General features: G+C 45.6%; 1 protein-coding gene across 4 annotated transcripts in view; it reads right to left on the bottom strand.

Annotated features, from left to right (window-relative positions):
- Window positions 1-1,897: 1,897 nt before the first annotated feature.
- COP1 (COP1 E3 ubiquitin ligase) overlaps window positions 1,898-18,807 on the bottom strand; it is a 124,191-nt gene continuing 107,281 nt past the window's right edge. For all 4 annotated transcript variants that reach the window (XM_072343521.1, XM_072343523.1, XM_072343522.1 and 1 more), the window contains 2 exons: window positions 4,929-4,973; window positions 1,898-3,016 (listed from right to left, as the gene is read on the bottom strand). In XM_072343521.1, the coding sequence (XP_072199622.1) occupies window positions 2,999-3,016; window positions 4,929-4,973 (63 nt within the window). In that variant the 3' untranslated portion in view covers window positions 1,898-2,998. The remainder of the gene's footprint in view (window positions 3,017-4,928; window positions 4,974-18,807) is intronic.

Genomic DNA, 18,807 nt, shown 5'->3' with positions numbered 1-18,807 from the left:
AGCTTTTGAGCATCTCCAAGCCCTGAAGCAACCCTACCCACCTTTGAAGCTCTGAGCAGGGGGTGGAGCAGAGACTTCCAGAGGTGACTCCTGAATTGGATTACTCCCCGACACTAAACAAAGGCTGAAAACCTCACTGAGGCCATGGGCTGAGGATGGAAAGGAGGCTGTTGAAGGCTACCACATTGCTGAAGGAACACAGCACTGCATCAGTACAGCAAGAGTGTGAATTGGGAACTCACCAGCCATTAACCAACCTGCCTGGAGACGGCTTCTTCTCAAAACAGTAGATGAGAGCTGCTGTAGGTCTGTGCAAGAGTTGTTTGGGAAGGGAATACCGCCGCCTCTTCCACAGCCTCTGTTAACTGGACCTGCTCCTTCTACATGGGTCATCTGCAGGATCCTCACTTGTCCCAGCAAACACCACACACACAGCAAAGCAATGGCTTTTGGATAGCCAGCTGCTCATACAGAGGACACGGGAAGACGACTAATGCGAAAGAAATTCAACCAAGCGCTGTTAAAAGATTATAGTAATTATATGCAACTTAATTCACGTCAACAGCAGAAAGTTACCTGAAGGAAAGAAAATTAAGGGGATTAAAATAAGGAGCATATCGCTTGTGACAAAAAGACAAAGACAAAAAATGCCATCAACCCATGTTTATGAGCTGCTGTGTTTCTAATTAGGGCCAGACTCTGAATTTGCATTTTATCTTGATTGAAGCGGAATGAAAACCTAGAAAATAAAGGAGGCTAATGTTAAACTGTTTTCACTGCTTAATTCAAGGAGTAACCTTACAGCATTCAATAGCAGTTTGTTTTTTTTTCCCTCTTCTGTTTTCAACATCTCATCTTCATCAGAGCCATTTCAATTTAAAGTCCAGAGGACATTCAAGTAGGGAGCAGAGGAGGAATGAGGGCGGCTGCCAAGTGGCTGCTTGTGGCATGGAGCAGGGGGACGAGATGTGCCTGAAGGCCCCTGTCACAACACCAGACACAACAGCACCAGCTTGCAAAACAAATCAATAGGCACCAATAATTGAGACAGGCTGAGGGAAACCCAGCATCCAAGGCAGGGAGGGTGGCAGATCTCAGGCACAGGCACCCACCAACCACCCCTGAAAACACAGTAAAGATGGATACGGGCTGCTCGGCAGGAGGCCAAAGGAGCCCATCTTGATCCCTTCTGTCACAAGGACCCTGGTGACTCACATGGCTGAGACCTGCAGCAAGACAGTATGATCTCATGCTCTGTTCTTCTCTCTCCCTGCTCTCCTTGCTCTTTCTGTCCCGGCGTGTCAGCAGTTACAAAGAAACCCAGTGCACACTGGGTGCTGCCTATGTAGCTCTTGGAGCTGAGCATCCCCAGCTTTCTCCCAGCTGGATACAGCTCTCCAGAAGCCAGCAAGGATTTGCATCCCACTCCCTTCTACCTGAGAACTGCAGCACACCTGTCCACTGTAGCCCAGCTGGAAACAAGCACAAGTATTGGGTCAGGAACAGGATCTGTCCTCAGCTCTGATGTAAAACATCAGTTCCAAGCATTTACCACCTTTCACACACAGCAGGCACAGCTGCATGTCTGGCAGCCCAGGCAGCAAGACCTTGCTGTACTCATACACAGCACGCAAAACCCTGCGCAGCAGACCCAAGCCTTGGAGACACATGGGAGAATGAATGAACTCAAAGGGGCTTCTCCTGTGAATTGAAATGCTGCCTACAGGTATCGCTGTGTGCATTGCACCTTCACCACATGCAACAAGGAAAAGCTGCTACACCCACCCAATTCCACTTCCAGCCTTAACAAGTGCTGGCAGCTCCGTGTGACTGCTGCTCCTGGGGACCATCTGCACCTTCTTCCTCCCCCTGCTCTTCTGACAACAAAGCAACGACAGCTCTTAGCATCATGGTTTATTCCCCCTCCGTATGTACAGTTAAGTGTATGCACGACCATTAAAAATAAGGCTACTTATATCATGGCTCTGAAACACATTACAAACCAACTCCATCCTCTCTCTTATTACAGCATTCACAACTCTCAGCTTCCATTGATGGTCTGCAGAGGGGCAAACGTCAGTGGACCACAGGGGAGACGAGTGGTGCAGGGCTTTGGTAACTGGAACAAGATACTTTCTCCTCCAGCTGGTACAGTCAAAGGCAGGCAGCTCAGTGTCAATGAGGTCACCTCTCCATGACATCTCAGTGGGGGCAGTCCAGGTCCCAGGCAGCTGCAGCTCACGTCACTTCTTCACAGTTGGTGGCAGGCAGCAGAGGACTGGATTCACGTGGGTGAAAGGCTGACTTACTCCTCTCCTTTGGAGCAGCCCCTTAGGGCCAGAGCAGGGGCATAAAGGGAAGAAGAAGGGGAAGCTGCCCTCCTCTTCTAGGTAACCAAAGGACTTTAGTCTCCAGCGGCGTCAACCTGGATGACATTTCTCAACATTTAATGCATCTAAAAAATAAAATCAAAGGAACAACTCAACCATATCTGAAAGCAAATTGCTTGCATGTCCAGCTAAGGCTTAGAGACTTCATGCCAACAGAGATGAAGGAATAGTCCAGATAAAGACGAATGGAGGTGTGCGACTCAGGACAGCCCTGTGTGGTCCAGTAAGCGTTCCCTTCCCCAGGAAATCTGTTCTCATCTGCAACAAGAGAGAATCTTCCCGCTTCAGCTTGTGGCTCAATAAATTTTATTATTCCTTTTTGTTTTTATTTTAAAGAATTTGTTTTCCTATCATAAAAATTAGACAACCATACCACCACCAGCAGCAGCAAAGTCTGTGGAGTTAATGTTGATGGCAGACAGTTCACCAGTGTTCCCAGCATCTCAAAAATGTCCTTGAAAGTCCATACATGGGAAAACATACAAACAAACATGGTGGTTTTGGGGAGGAACGTCAAGGTGGTTTTGGTTTCTTGTCCCACTGAAGATCCTAGATGAACACTGCAGCGTATCAGCAGGACCAAGTACCTCAAGCCTTGAGAAAAGCCTTCATACCAGCTCCAGTACCTGATTAATAGGGAAGACAAGAAGTACAGAATAGGAATTTATGACGTTCATTATCTCCTACATCAGCATATAGATCATTAGGACAGGTCTGACCCTTCTTGTCTCCACCTCTTACCCTTTATTCACCAGCATGCAATAATATCAAACAAATGAGACGAGCACTAAGAGGGCTGTCACCTGCTGAGTGATTTGTACAGCACGTAACAACCCAGGGTGGTTTTACTGGGGACAGCTGGGGGCTGTAAGCCCATGGGCACACACACTGGCATGGCGGAGAGGGATGGGCCCACAGCATAACTGCAAATCCTGCCCTTTCCTGGGCACTGCCAGCCTGTCGCACCTTCCCCACTGTCTGCTACCAAGTTCAAATAGAAATATCAGAATCCAAATAACCTTGGCTGTTTACACATTTCTCTCTCCACCTTCTCTCATTAACAAGCAAAGTGCATGAGCAAAACCATTCCTGTTGCTGCTGGATTCACTTAAAGGTATCAGAAGCATCTATGTGCTTTGCTCATTTAAGTAGGAAGGAAGTGACCAAAGTAATGAGCAACCAATTCCAAAGTCTGCCAAATAAATCACCTACAAATGGAAGGCTACAGCATCACACTGCAAAAACAGGAGTAACAAGGCCAATGATGGCCTAAAAAGGAAAAAAAATATAAACCTAGTCACACAAACACAGACGACTCGGGACTTATTTCTGCTTTTTCAGTCATTTTTCCAGGTTTGTTCAGACCATTGGACCTGGTCTGACTCCAGAAAGCTGCTGTCACATGGTGGCATGAGGGAGAACTGGGAGGAGGAAGCTCAGATTCACAAGGGTGACAACTCAGCGTGGAACTCTGCAGACAGCAAGTAAATTCCTTTATCAGCAGCCATGGGAAGCGTCAGAGCTCTGGGCTATGAGCCTGCAGCATGAAAACCAAGCCTTAAAAGCACGGTGGAGGTGAACGCTCCTGGGTTCAGTCCAGGACAATGCCGGACCTGGGGCTCTCCAGAGGAGCAGCACCTGGGTTTGGGCAGTATTTCTGCTTGGCTATGTGCTTGATAGAGACACAAAGTGGGACAAAGTCTTCCGCACGTTATTTGACATTGTGTGGACAGAAGTACGTTGAACAGATATTCTGGGAAGACTTCTATTCAAGCACTGGAAACCTGGCAAAACATTAGCCTCTCTGTGCACAGGGAAGGCTGTTGCTTTCGTAAAACTCTATGTTGGCAGCTGCTGTCTGTTAAAGTCAGTCCACATGCTCGGAGTAAGCAATGCGAGGGAGCAGCCCTGCTCATTTCAAGCACTGCTTTAGCTGGCTGCACATCAGGAGCTCAGCTTTCAGCTCTGCTGCACCAGCCAGAAGATGGGGTCTGGCTAATGCCAGTGAGCAAATGCAGAGCCTCCTCTGCTGTCACAAAAATCAACACGAGCGCGTGGAGATGTTTGTGCCAGACAGCACTAATTTAAAACCTCTCCATTCAAAGCAACGCCACGCAGCTGCTTTCGAACCAACGTATAAATGCAGCGGCTGCTGTGGCAACTGAGATGTGGCACCTATTATCAGTCAGGGAAAATATTGCATACATAACACCCAGTGCCAGGCCTGTGTTTAATTTAAGCAGCACATACTGCAGAGCACTGAGCTCTCCTGATGCAGGCTTGTTTCCCTTCTGCACTGTTGAGAGCCAAGGAGCAGTGGATGCAGGGCAGCACCAGCAGCTGTCTGCACCCTGGTCCTACCTCTGCTATATGCTCATTCCTCCATGTGCCAGAGGCAAACACATCTTTTAACTGCAAACTTCCATGGCTGGGATGACTTTCTCTGATGGTTTCTCCTGGCTGTACAATATCTGTTGCCTCTCTCTTTACTAACAACAGATTCAAGCACTCAAAGAGAAGATGCACAAAATAACTTACCTTAATTGTACCCTGACTGTTAGCAGCAATTAGCACGTTGGACTCCTGGAAAAAAGAAGAGGTTCAGTCACCATTTGCCATTGCTTTTCCATTTTTTCCTTTTCCTTTTTTTGGAATAAACAGCTGTGAAGTTGTTGCTTTTTTTTTTACTTAAAACACTGTAAGTATATCTAATTACAAAAGGAACTTAACTCTTCCCGCTTCCAAGATGCTTTCGAGGCTAGAAGTCTTCATAAAAGTTACATTACCTTAAAGAGTTAGAAAGCAATAATCCCTAGTGCTCGTACACAGCTTTAAATCTCAAAAGCAATTTACAAACATGAATTAATCCTCACAGTCCCCCTGTGAAGTGGGCAAATAATAACAATCATTTCATCTTTTGGCAGCATATGGACAAAGGTCTCTGGTGCCCTACCTAACTAAACCAACTCATCAATGTGACAAAAGCTCTCCAGCTCAGCCAGGGGGTTTCCAACCAACAAAACAAAGAAGGAAAAGAGCAGCTTTTTCTTACCCCGCTGTCAGAAAGCAATAGCAAATACACCAAATTTAGAAGGGAAAGAAAAGAGGGCCTCAGCTTTGCTGTGACTCGGGAAGACAGCACCTGCTTACCTCTTGTGAACCAATGGAATATTCTTATTTTCTTTATCCTGGTTGTCTGCAAATTAACGCCTGCTACACCAGCAGGCAACCTCAGGCAGACACTGCGTGCCAGCCACAGACAGGAAGAAGACCTCTGCCCTGCTGCCTCAATGCCTGATGTGACCGGTGGTGCAAACGCACCCTTCCCAACCAGAATCAGGGCAGGGAAATCCCAAATGAATGATACAGAGCCAAGAAACATGAAAAAAAACTGAGCACCACAGCGATGGCAGAAGCACTGGAAGTAACCCCTCCCTGCCTGGTGTCCTGCATGCCCTTTTGCAACCAAGCCACCTGCCACAAACTGTTTTGTCTAATGATATCCTCCAACATCTTTTCAGTTTCTCTTTTGCTGCTAGACAAAGTTGCTGTAATTATCCCATCACTTAACACATGCATTTTTAATGAAGCCGGTGACTGGAACAGACCTGCTGGCGTTCAGCAGGCTGGAGGTGGCCTTGCAGCAGGCACATCACTGCCTGGGGGACAGGGCGATGAATGGGGCTGCATGCTGGATGGATGGAGCACTGGGAGCCCACGCAACCACCAGCTCCAAAGCAAAGGGACAGAAATCCCATTTGATGTGCAAGTCCACTAATCAGGTAAGAGCAGCCTTCTGGTGACCCACTGGGCTAACTGTTAGAAATAGAATTGTTCACCCCCAATTCTATCCATTAGGGGATTAGTTACTACTCCTGGTATTATCTCAGCAATGATCTTCCAATGTCAAAGCTCCCAAGAAGAAAATACATCCTCAAAGGAAACATATACTCCAATTTCCATTAATTTGGAGGCTAGCAGAGTCTAATCCTGTGAGCTCCCCAGCTTCTGGTTAACAACTGCAATCCAAAACCAGCAGGAAGGATGCAGATCTAAGTGTGATTTGGTGACCAGAACAGGGAGTGGATCATTCTGGGATGCCTGATAGGATTTGGGGGGAGAGGCACGGATACCAATCTACCGAACCATGCCAAAGAGTGAACTCCTGGGTACAGACGGTCCAGGGCCAGAATGATTCCTGTTTGCACTGAGAGTGATTGGTAATTCATCCTGTGGCTGCAGTCTGCTGGGGTACCACTGTAAATGAACTCTGGTTCAATGAACAGTTTTACCTTGCTAAATAAAATAAAAACGCCAGAGGGTAATACACTCTCACTCTCCAGTTCTTCAGAAGCCACCGTTTCTTCAGCAGGGCTTGAGCTAATCGCTGCTCCGCTGCTTTCATCCACAACACACAAATGAGAGCAGACAGCAGCAAAATTAGCACCAAATCTGTCATTGAGCAAACAGGGACTCGTGTGTTAGGCACTCCAACACTGCTTCTCCGGGAACACAGTAAGGGAACTCTTTAATCCTCCAGAGCAACAACACTCTTCCTTCTGTGCTGCCCACAAAACAAGCAATACATGGAAGGCATCATAAACCTAAGCAAGTCGTGCAGTTGCTTAGATAGCAGCACGAGCCCTGTCAGTTTATACCTCCTAGCAGCTACACACACGTTGAGCCAATCTGTTTGCCTGGGTGGGTAGAAGAGAGTTACCTCAAAGGACCATGGCCACCTAAGCTGGCAGATGTACAGCACCACTGTGAGCATTCAGGCATGAACAAACAGGCTCCTACCGTTGGCTCTGACTGCATGTCCTACTTGATCACTTTGTAGCTGCACATGGCAGGATGGGTCGGAAGGCTGGCTCTCAATCCTTCTCCAATTTATTGCCTGCATGAGCTCAAAGATCCCAAAGCAGAGGTGGGGGGATGTGGAAGACCCACCACAACTGAATGCTCATGCCCTGGAGTAACCAAGTTTTGAAATGACTCTGCTACACATGTACCCCGTTGGGTCCTGCTGTGGGTGGTAAGCAGCTGCAGCACTTCCTGCAGCAGGAGCTGTAGGTGCCAGCTGCCTTCGCTAAAAGAAGATTGAAAGGGAAAACAACCACAACAACAAAAAAAGAGAACAAACACGATAAAAACCAAGCGAAGGTTTTACTGCCTGGCAAACAGCAGCATTTTTCCATCCAGCAAGCATTACTGCACCCTGATGAAATGTGGCAACCTCTCCCATGCACATCAGGGCAGATAAGGGGTGATGGGTGGAGATGTGATGCAGCGAGCATCGGTCCCCTGCCATGAGATAACACAGCATTACAAACAAGCCAGGGATGGCCACAGAACTGACAAGAGACTGCTGAATATTTTTTGGTCTTGTTAAATTGATAGAGAAGAGGCACGGCTCTGGGGGCCATCAGAACTGCGCACTCAGAGTTATGCACAAAATTAAAGAAGATTAATTGACAAATGTAGGTGCACCTCAGGATTCACATCAAGATGAACACGGGGTGCAGGTCCGCAGATGCTCCAGGGCTGAAGTTTCATCTTGTGCTGAAACTACTCAAGAACAGCCTCTCTTTCGTGCTGTCTTTTCCCTCAGGTGCCCTGACATTACTATGGGAAGCCTGAAAGACAGTTGGTTGACGCTGGGAAGGGCTCAAGTCCACCAGCAATCCCTTCCTTCCTACAGACTGGATGTGGACCTACACAGAGATAGGCACTGTGCAAAATCAATTTGTAATGAGAGCAAAGGTGGTCCAGACAGAAGCACCTCTGACCTGAACCTGGCATCCCCATCACCCAGAGCTGGCGCTGGAAGAACGTGACTCACTCACCCCCAATAACTTTGAAGCCACTCACCCTTGGGATCTGATGGGACTTTCACTGATTGCGCCAAAAGGAGAAATTGCTACAGCACATTCTTGAAGGGAAAGAAAAACAAAATCAAATCTGGGACCTTCCTGAGTAGATGAGATACCTGCTACATTCATCATTCAAAGGAGTTATTCACCTGGTGACAGCTGGGTTTTGAAGCACTCTGATTTCCTTCCCTCCTAGATGAGCCCTGCGTTTGGATGGCCCTGGGGAGGCAATTTGTACAGGGGAGGGAGGGGAAGGCAAGCCTAGCTGGCTGCTGGTATTCATGCAAGAGCAGTCAGAGAATCAGAATTGCTCTGGAAGTTTCCTGAAGCTTGAGCTAACTCAGCTGAACAACTGAAGCCCTGAAAATTGTCAGAGCTGCTTCAGTGTGACAGGAAGTAAGGGCTGTAGCTCTGTGCAAGAAAACATAGGTGGGGGTAATTGGATAAAAGTCACCCCAGATGGATGGTTTTTAGAATCATAATAAGGGCACCGCTTCTTGGATGGGCACACATTGGCACTCAGGCATACAACTCTACAGCGCAATTGCACAACCTGTCTCTGCCAGCCCCCCTTGTTAACAGAGGTGAACAGGAGGACCCTGCTGTACCCTTCACCTGCAGCCTCAGCCCCCAGTAGTTGTGCACCCCTCATCACTGGGCTGTGAAATCACAGGCAAGTGGCTTACGGTCTTCCTCTCCTGATAAAAACAGAGGGCCTGTCTCAAAAGGACTTGGTACAGGCAAGATGAACACAAATCGCCTATCTTTTTGTCCTTTAATCCTCTTTGCAAGACCACTCACCCACTGTTAACCCACATGCACCAATCCTTAAATTCAGATGCTCCCACTCTCTGCTGCAACCTTCCCTGAAGGAAAAATGGAAGCATCATCTACATGAGAAGAAGAGCACAGATGCACACTTGAAACATCTCTGTCCCTCCAGTATGAATAGGAGCACTCGTGTATCAACATAACATAAAATATCAACATACACTTCTACAGTTTGCAGATGGAATAATTTTGTGATTGCTGGTCCAACCAGGCCAGAGTCAGAGCGCTTGAAGGGCTGCTAAATGCACTGGGTAGCAAACAGACACTGCTTTAACTGCATATGCAAACACATAAAAGATGCAGAAGCGCTCCTCAGTGCCATTAACCAGACAAAACTAAGCTTCAAACCAACTTGGCCAACCGCTTCCCACAAGGACTGTGCTGAGGAAGAAGAAACCTGCTTAATGGAGAGATGAGACAACGTGGACTTATTTCCTACTTCTGCACTCTCGCCTGTCTTCCACAAATAGCAGGAAGAATGCAACGGGCTGAAGAAATTGCTTGTTAGGAAGATTAATGTACCGATGGTGGAGCAAGATGTTTCTCCAAATTATACGTGCACGTGTTCACACAACAGACTCAAAACCTTATTTGGGACTTTTCACTGTCTTATAAATAATTACAGAAGACAAACTCGTGCCTCTCATCTCCCTACATAAATAAACCGCATTCCCCTCAAAACTTCCAGCCCCACAGTCATTGAGATAAGTGTGAGTTTTCTGCATTTTCAGCTACATTCCTTCTATAGATTCACAGTTAGGATTCTTAAAGAACTTATTTTAAATTAACAACTTCTCACCTTCCCGCCCCAGCAGACGTTTTTGCTAACAAAAGCCTGGTTTGTCAGCAATTCTCTTTCAAGCAGCTCAACCCCGAACACGTATTCAAAGGAGCTGGAGCCCTAATTAAGAAAAGCTGTTGATACAATAGCAAGATATACTGGCTGAGAAAGCTAGTGCTCAAATGGCCATTGTTTTATGTTATTTATAGGCAGAATTAAAGTGCACAGTTGGATTAAATCTAGTGCAGCTTGCACAGAAAGCCATTTTTTAACAGCAAAGCTACTTGGTCCTTACAGGAGATGGCTATTACTCAAGACACATCCCATGGAAAGTTCTCACACCGATGCCACGCACAAAGCCTTTTCATGTATCAAGATGCATGAAAGTGGTTCCCCAACAGAACACCAATGCTCGACTGCTCTTCATCTTGTAATTAGCAGATTATAATGGCTTTTCACTCTAAATCCCCTGAGATCCAGCTGTTTTCTGGTTGCATGACTCAAGTCAGCTTTTGTTTTTGAAAGAAAATTACAAATTCTAACCTGCGAAACAAGATGAACCTCCAGCGTACAAAATCAAATGCTAAAAAAGCCCAAGCAATAAATGACATCTCTCCCCAGCAGGGCAGTACTTTGCATGTGGAACTGTCCTTTTTCCATTGTTGCACTACAATCGTTATCGATGAACAGCTGCTCGGTGCACTGGTTATAGCAGCACTGTCCAACCTGTTATCTCCCCGTGTTCCAGAGCCCACTTCACATGCCATCACGCTTGCTGAACGTTAATCCCTTTGGAACAAATTTAACTGTCTGATATCTACTCTGGGAACATCGGGCCTGAGCAGAAATTAATTAATTCTTTAAACTGAGCAGTTTTTTTCCTAAAGAAAGAGGTCTTCCATACAAACGATGTCACACCAAGGCATTTCAGTAGCGGCACCATCCAACTCTCCAGCTTTTAAGCCTGGAACAGAACACGTGCCTAAACAGCAGTTTTTAATCCTTAGAAACTGTATTTTTATCTCATTCCAAAGGTAATTCCTTTGTACATGGAGATAAAGCCTCCTTAGGCTTATCTGTGGGGGGGGGGGGGGGGAGGAATGCAACAACTCAATAACCTAAAAAGATCTCATCTGTGCCTCTTTCTAGCTCCAGCTGCAGAGACTATTCCCCCCCCCACCCAGGTTTATAAATGCTGCACAACCACACCTGCACAGCATCATAAAGGTATTTTTTTAACACATTAACCTGGAGATTTACAGATGACAACACTCCTTCACTTGCTTTCTTTAGAAAGGGTTGCCCACAGTCACATACGCGCTTTCCTCTCACGTAGGAATTCACAGCTACTCTATAAAGGAGAAAAAGCTTTCAAACAAATTAGTTTTCATCATTCTGCCTCATGCAGAGCTTGCAGCTTCTGCACAAGATGAATCTAGCCTCGCAGGGAAATGCGCACAGGTAGAAAGTCAGCATCTTGTTGAATCCCTGCTCTCATTTTTCTGCAATCCCATCCTTTAACCTCTTTACCGTGGACACTTTTATTAAAAGTTTCCTGACACATCCACAACTGGTATTTTCCAACCACAACTCTCAGTACAAGAATACATCCCTCTTTCTAGCCCTAAGAAAGCCTCCCTGAAGAAGCGGCCTGCTCATTTATGGATTTTACACTTAATGTATTTTTCTACTTTTATTCAGACAGAACTCGGCACAAGAAGGAAGCGTATAACTGGAGGCTCATTCGCTACCATGCAGACAGGTCTCTGTATTCACAGCCCATGGGTGCTCAGAGGCAAGCAGTCCAAGACTTGCTCCAATGACACACTCAAATAAATAGTAAGCCATCTCTCAGCCAAGTGAGAAATCGCTTTTTTCATAGCGTGACCTTTCTTTTTCAGCATGTAGCTCTCAAGAAAACAAGATCAACATGGCAACTGAAGACCAGGCTCAAGGAAAACAGGCACACGTGTATGGAGCAGCACGCAGACGGGCACCAATCTGCTCCTTCCCACACCGCCTTCTGAATTCAAGATGGAAATGGAGGCCAATGAGGATGTTTGGAGAGGGTAATGCAACCTGTGCAAGGGCAAGAGCCAGCCAGCAAAGCACACCCCAGGAGCTGCTGATTATGGCTATGGGTAACCACCTCCATCATTTAGGTGCTTTGGAACAAAACCATTTTTGACGGGCACCTGATTTATTTGGAATTCAACATGAGAATAACTTGTCAGAGCCTTATTACTTTGCATCTAATGCAGACGGAACGACACTGTTCTAGCAGCTGTTGCACATTCCCTATCAGGCAAGGTAGACAGACATACGTTAAAAGCAAATTATGTTGGTATTAAGGTACACACCCAGCCCTCATTCTTCCCAAAGGACAAATCATCTCATCCTGTGTGTGTGGGACCACTGAGCTCTGGTGCCCATTATATGTGGCAGTCTCTAAAGCTGCTTCTTTCTATCATCCTATATCCTGGGATTTCAGACACTTGCCATAAACAAACAGCTCAAGGCCTTGAACAAAGCCATCAGCAGTGCATAAATACAGCTTGCAATAAGCCTACAAAAATAATATATACATATATATACAAATATATATATATACATAAACATGCAACACATTAGCATCAACACTGTAAAACTACATTAAGCGGCTAGGCATTAGTGTAGTGAAAACAGCCTTTAGCATCTATTCTGTTACTTTTAAAGTCCCCAAACATTCAACTGGCAATTTTACATATTGCAACACAGTGTTGCTTCATAACTGCATTGTCCAAGAGCTGCATTCTTGCTGCCCATACGTTTTCCTCCTCCCTCCTCCCGTTTGTTGTGCTCAGTCATTACCTCATGCTGGAGGTGATGAATTTAATCTCTTCCCAACCAAGGTCATGCTGCCCTGCCCATCAGAGCTGTGTGTGGCAAAAGGAAGCCCCAGGGTGCTAACACTTACTATTGCTATCGCTGTATATTTCTCTCCCAAATGCTCATTTAATCAGAAACAAAATGAAATTGCCACAAAGCCTGCATAAGAGCACTCAGAAATGTGATCTAAATCTGGTAGTTTAGATTTTCATCTTCTGCAGACCAACTGCAAGCCATCGGGGATCAGAGGCTGTAAATAGAAGTCAGTAGAACGTGAAAAGCCTTTTCAGACCAAGCAATCCTGGAACTGCATGAGCAGTTCACCCTATAAATGCAGCCTACCGTGGGTGCTGAAGGGTTCTGGTGCGTAGCAAAGAGCCCTGCTTCCAACTGCTGTTCTGGGCTGGGGAGTGGGGGGAACAGGTGCTGAGAGGAACCCCTGATTGATGCTAAGGCCATCCATTTCTGTTTCCCAGCCTCTTGGTCCTTCTCCATTTACAACAAGCTCTTTGACCTACTGTGAAGGGCTAACTCCAATTTAAGTGTTTCTTTGCATTTAGTTAGCTCTCATATGCCTCTTTCTTTCACGCTTCCATGTTCTCCCATCTCTCTTATGTTCTCTTCTCATTTTCACCAAACCAGGGCTTTCTCTTCCAGCAACACTAAATCCAGCACTTCTCAGCTGCTCAGTTTCCTCTTTCAAGTCTTCACACACCAGTCTGTGCAAAAGCACTGTGATCTCTCCCAGACCATCTGTCTATAGCCTCGAGAAGCTTTATATCTGAGACCATTCTCCCTAGCATGGGATCTCTCACCACACCCCTCCATTCTGTGCTCTTTTTTTAAGTGTCAGGTGTCTGTTTGACACCAGCTTTGTAAATCCTGCCTCCCTTCCTTTCCAACCCTTTTGCCTCCAGCATGCCATCTTATCTCCCACACCAGCACACACATCTTGCTTGGGTTCTGAAAGGGAATGAATGCTGGCTAACCCTCTCCTCCAGTCCCCGTAACCCATTCTTTGACCAACGGTATCTACTCCCACACATCTTCTCAGCTCTCCATCCTTCCAGGTCCCTGAACTCACTAGTGCACTCTGACAACATATCTGTTCCTCTGGTCCCTGCTTTGGCTTATGGATACAGTTCATTCCCACTTTCACCTCAGAAACCTGCCCAGACAGGAAAAAAGAATATATGGAGGCAGAAGCTTTGTGACTAGACTGAAACTCCACATTACTTGGTGGGGAAAATAACTGTTGCAGGGCCAGGAGTGTTCAGCAGGCAGTGATCCATGTCAGCAGCCTGGCAGACATACATTCCCCCAGATATACTTTCTTTTGTGTTTTTTCTCCCCCCTGATTCACAGAAGCGAGTTTTGCATGTCATCTGCTGTGCCAAACCGAAGCGCTCTGTTCTGCATGCTGACAAATAGCTTCCAAGTTGGGCCAAGATGACATGCCATGTTCCCTGCTCTCTGTAGCTCAGTGCACTGCTGATGGCATCCCTGCACCAGGCATTAGAGCGTGGGTACTGCTGTTAAATCAGCCCCCATGAAGAGATACCACTAAATAAGCCAACAGCTGTTCAAGCTCCTGCTTTCCCTCTCTCCCCATAATACCATCCTTTACATTTTCAGTACCAGGTTTAAAACCTCTACACAGGTGGATGATACAGTCTTAAAACTGACCCAACCCCCCATCGATGTTAACATTTTAAATTATTAAGGCTTAGTTTTTCTAACGCCAATAAATCATTTATATGTGCACATTTAATTAACAATCCAATCAGTAAAAACAACTTAGCATTCACACAGCACGTTTTATCAGAGGAACCAATGGCATATTACAACATTAATTAAGTGTAACAAATGTCCCAGACAGACAGCTAACTATTATCCTACTTCGACACATGGGGAAACAGAGGCAACACACCCGCTGGATTTGCCCCAGGTTAATCCTGATGTTCACAACAAGGAACTGAAGACAAAAAGCAGGGAGTAATGCCATTAAGATTTAGTTCTCTTCATAAGCATTCCTTTTCTGAGCTGTGGTATTTACTTATTTGCTGATGAGAAATCTGTTCAATCTGCATTTCTCTCCCAAACAGTGCAGGGGCACAAATCACTGCTGTCGAGCCCACTAACCCACAACAGTCTGCCAGGTGAGGCTGAATGCACTGCATCCAACACGCTCTCTGCTTGTGGATTCTGAAGAACATGTCATGGCCCTTCCTATCCCATAGCTCACACCCATGCACACTTGGTATGCAGGGCACTTGCTCTGCAGGACACAAACCTACACCAGTGTCTGCTGTCTCCCATGCACTCTGAGCACTTCTCCAAGGTACCCCCTCAAAGGAAAATCAGAACAACAATTAATACATTATAAACACAAATACTGGCAATCAATGCAGGAGAACGGGTTAACACTCAAAGATGTCAGGAATGATGAAGAGATCCACGCTGAGTCAGGCCGCCTGGGTCAGCAAGAGGGGAACATTTTGGCAAAAGCTCACGGAATGGCTGATGGGCTGAGGAAATCAATTTATTTAAAACTGATAACAGATTCATACTCTGCTATCGTTCATGTTGGACGGTTTGGCTGTCAAAGCTTCAGGGGCAATAGGCTGTCACTTGCTGTCTGTTTGGACAAAGCCCAGCAAATTGGGTCTCATAGCGATCATAGCTTCTTCGCACTGTGCTAATGAAAGTCACCTCCACCTTCGCCTGATGCAGACGGGAGAAAAAAAAACCTCACATTAAGACAACCACATTCTGACAGTTAATTTGCAAGCTTTAACTGTAATAACGTCCCTTTTGAAGTGAAATCCCACCCCCAAACCCTGATGCCACAGCAACAGCACAGGAGCTATGACAGCTACTGCACAGTCTATGTTGGCAGCGGTGTGTTGCTACACCGTGCTGGTGGCAGTGCCAGGCAGGGAGATGGAGCACTGGAAAACTCCAAGCTTCTTGCTGATTGAAGAATGCAATCCATAACACCTGACTTCTGCTATGTGGAGGTTTAGGGGCAATGGTGACTTAAAACACACACTTCAGCATCTCCCTCCACAACCAAGATCACTTTGAAGGATCGAAATGTATATTAAAATCCTCACCATTTTCTTGATGGGTTTTGGAATAATACTGCATAGGGACCCAAGTGCTTCAATACCTGTGTAACACAATGACTAACTGAAAGAAGAAATACAGTGGTCTCAGTGCAGGCATGAAAATCAAAGCCTTCACTTCTCCTTAAGTCCAGAGTGGGGTTTTTAATAGCAACTGGAATGAAACCAAGGGTTTCATTGTCAAAGATGCTGTCTGCAGGGCCAAAATGAGAGCATCCCTAAGATGCTATACCTCTAGCTAACATTGCATGCAGAGAAGATGGAAGTTTAGGCATCTGTGTGACAAACAGAGCTACAGGCAAGGGTCAGGAACAAAATGCAACTCTGAACACAAGTGTTTCCACATGACACTTTTTGGTAGAGTGGGAAGACTTGTCAGAAAAAGCTAGGGGAGATCTCAGGGAAAGCCACAAGGCCAAAGCCCCGTGAAGCAGCCTAGAACAAGGTATGGCTTTGGTGCGCCACAAGTGAAATCACCAGGACCTGGTGAGAGAACAGGAACAAATTGTTTCTTGCAGAGAAAATGTTAACATTTAGCATGCATATAAGCTTCATGAAATTATCCCTATACTAACGCTATTTATAACATACACCTATTTGAGGAAGAGGACTTTGATTTAATGAATACGAGTTTAATTAAAGTAAAACAATAGTTCCCATTAATCTTGAAACAATCCACAACCTGCTGCTTTCCTTCAACATTCAATCTAGCTAATGGTATAAACAGACCAAGTGCAGTGCTACATACCTGAAGCCTCCTGCAATGCAGACAAGGCAGTGCAAGTCTTACCATACCATGTTGTTTTCTCTAGCCTCCAGAAACGGGAAGCTGTTGCATTCTACGAGCACATAAGAAAATTAATAGGAGATAATACACTGATAAACTTGAGACTGGCAATGGAAATGGCTACAGCCTCTAACCGTTTTCTTCTACTGTGTTCTATTCTGGTGCTACAAGGTAAGCATGGACAGGGCTGCAGCAGCTGAGCAAGGAGTTCTTGCCAGCCAACAGAGACATTTCTTTGCTCACCCATGGCCAAGAAGAGGGCTGGAGTCAGACTGGCTTGGCATCAGTGTGGTCTCTGTAAATCTTCATCAGTATGAGCACATGCAGAGGTGGCTCAACTGGACCTCAAGCTGGGAGGCAAGAGTGTTATCTTCTAGTTGGAAACTAGAAGAAATCTTGGTATTTCTAAAGGGAGACACATCGCAGCCCACACAGCATTTCTGCAAGCCAGTTTTCAAAGGCAGGCCACACTGCAAAATATCAGCGTTGATTACCAAATGGTACTGCTGGTACTGAAAGACAGTACAGTAAATTGAATTTTAATAAGGAGTAAAGCTCTGACACTGAAGGTGAAGAACTTCATTAAACAAAACCATACATTGTACAGATGATACATAGGAGGTTGTTTCTCTAATATCCTTCTGCTGATGCTTTCTCTATTGTATTCATCCGAGGGAGAAGAGAGCAGGAAGAGATGATGGCTATGCCTTAGGTATTGAGAATGATGAGAGCTCAGCTTTATAGCTTTAGCGCAATAAGTGCAAAGCATGACATCTTCCCTACTTAGTTCTGCAGAATGAACTATTCAAAAGGTAATAATGAACTGCACATCATCTAAAGGACTCAATTGCACTCCTCTGCTTGCTTCCCTGATCCCATCCATCTAAAAACGACCCAGAATCCAGAAGGACAGGTGAAACCAGCAACAGAAATGCATCTGAGAGATCAGAAATCACCGGGTCATTCAACTGTAGAAAAGCATCGGCAGATTTCAAAACTACAAGAATGCAAAATTAAGAGCCTACCAAAAACTGAGATTGAAGTCAGAAGAAAAAGGTAAGATGTCCTTAGACAAGTTCATTGATTGTGAGAAGAAAAAAAAAACCACAACCCAATCTCTGCACACAATCCTTACGGCTAGAGAGAAAATTCCCTTTCTTTCTTCCAGCTCCCTGTTACTCAGTCGCCTCTAGAGGATACCAGGAGGTAGCCCCCGAATTCTAATTGCATTTGCTATTATACTAATCACATGGATTTCAATGGGTAACATCAGTGGGACTTGCACACCAGGTATTCTCCACAATACCAGTCATCCGAAAATCCTGATGGGCTTTTTTTTTGTCTAAGGTCTTTAAATAATTCAGAGAGGAGTTGTCAAGCTGAATCTGCAAAGCTCTCTTGACTTTGTACTTCCACTATTAGTCTGACTGCCTATTGTTTACAAAGACAAAAGGGAAAACATTACTGGATCATATGCCCAGAGAGAGGGGAGTCAAGGACTAGAAGGACAAGGGCTACCAGCTTGAAGAAGTCATAAAATCCAGATGGCAAAGCAAAGCACGCAATAGGTGAAACCTAGATGCACCAACAAAACAGCAAGACAAAAGTTCCTGGTTCAGTTGTGCTCTAAATAAGCAGTGCTAGCAGTTTCATGTATAATATCATGTCATTCTTTAAAAAAGGAATACCCCAAACGCAAATGGTAACTTTAATTAGTTAGCAATTAAAAGCACAACTTTTCAGCCGTACAGCTGCAGCCACCTCTTCCAGATCTGTCTCACTTCTGCAGAGCAGTGACAGGAACCAGGCAGAAGGCCAGCACTTAATAATCATCCGAAACCCCAGAGAGAGCAATTTCATCCTCCTACCTTTTCCTTTCAGTCTGTGGGCTCTCTGGGCAGACAAACACGGTGAGTTCAGCTGAAGATTCCTTAGGTCCCATCTGGGGACACCAGCAACAACTGCAATGGCCCCTGGCATCCCAGGGAGCTCTTGTGCTCCAAAGTGCCTTTTAGGTATAAATATCCATATATATTTTAAACAACTCTGGGATGTGAACTGCTTTGATGGGGTTCTGCACAGTCATTTCCAATCACAAGTGAAAGCCTGGCTTGCAGCAAATTACTGCTTCACAAAGCAGCAGGAAGAA

This window comes from Excalfactoria chinensis, chromosome 8, assembly GCF_039878825.1.
Source record: "Excalfactoria chinensis isolate bCotChi1 chromosome 8, bCotChi1.hap2, whole genome shotgun sequence".
NCBI lineage: Eukaryota > Metazoa > Chordata > Aves > Galliformes > Phasianidae > Excalfactoria > Excalfactoria chinensis.
Note: the sequence above shows the minus strand (reverse complement) of the source record. Positions and strands in the feature narration are given on the sequence as shown.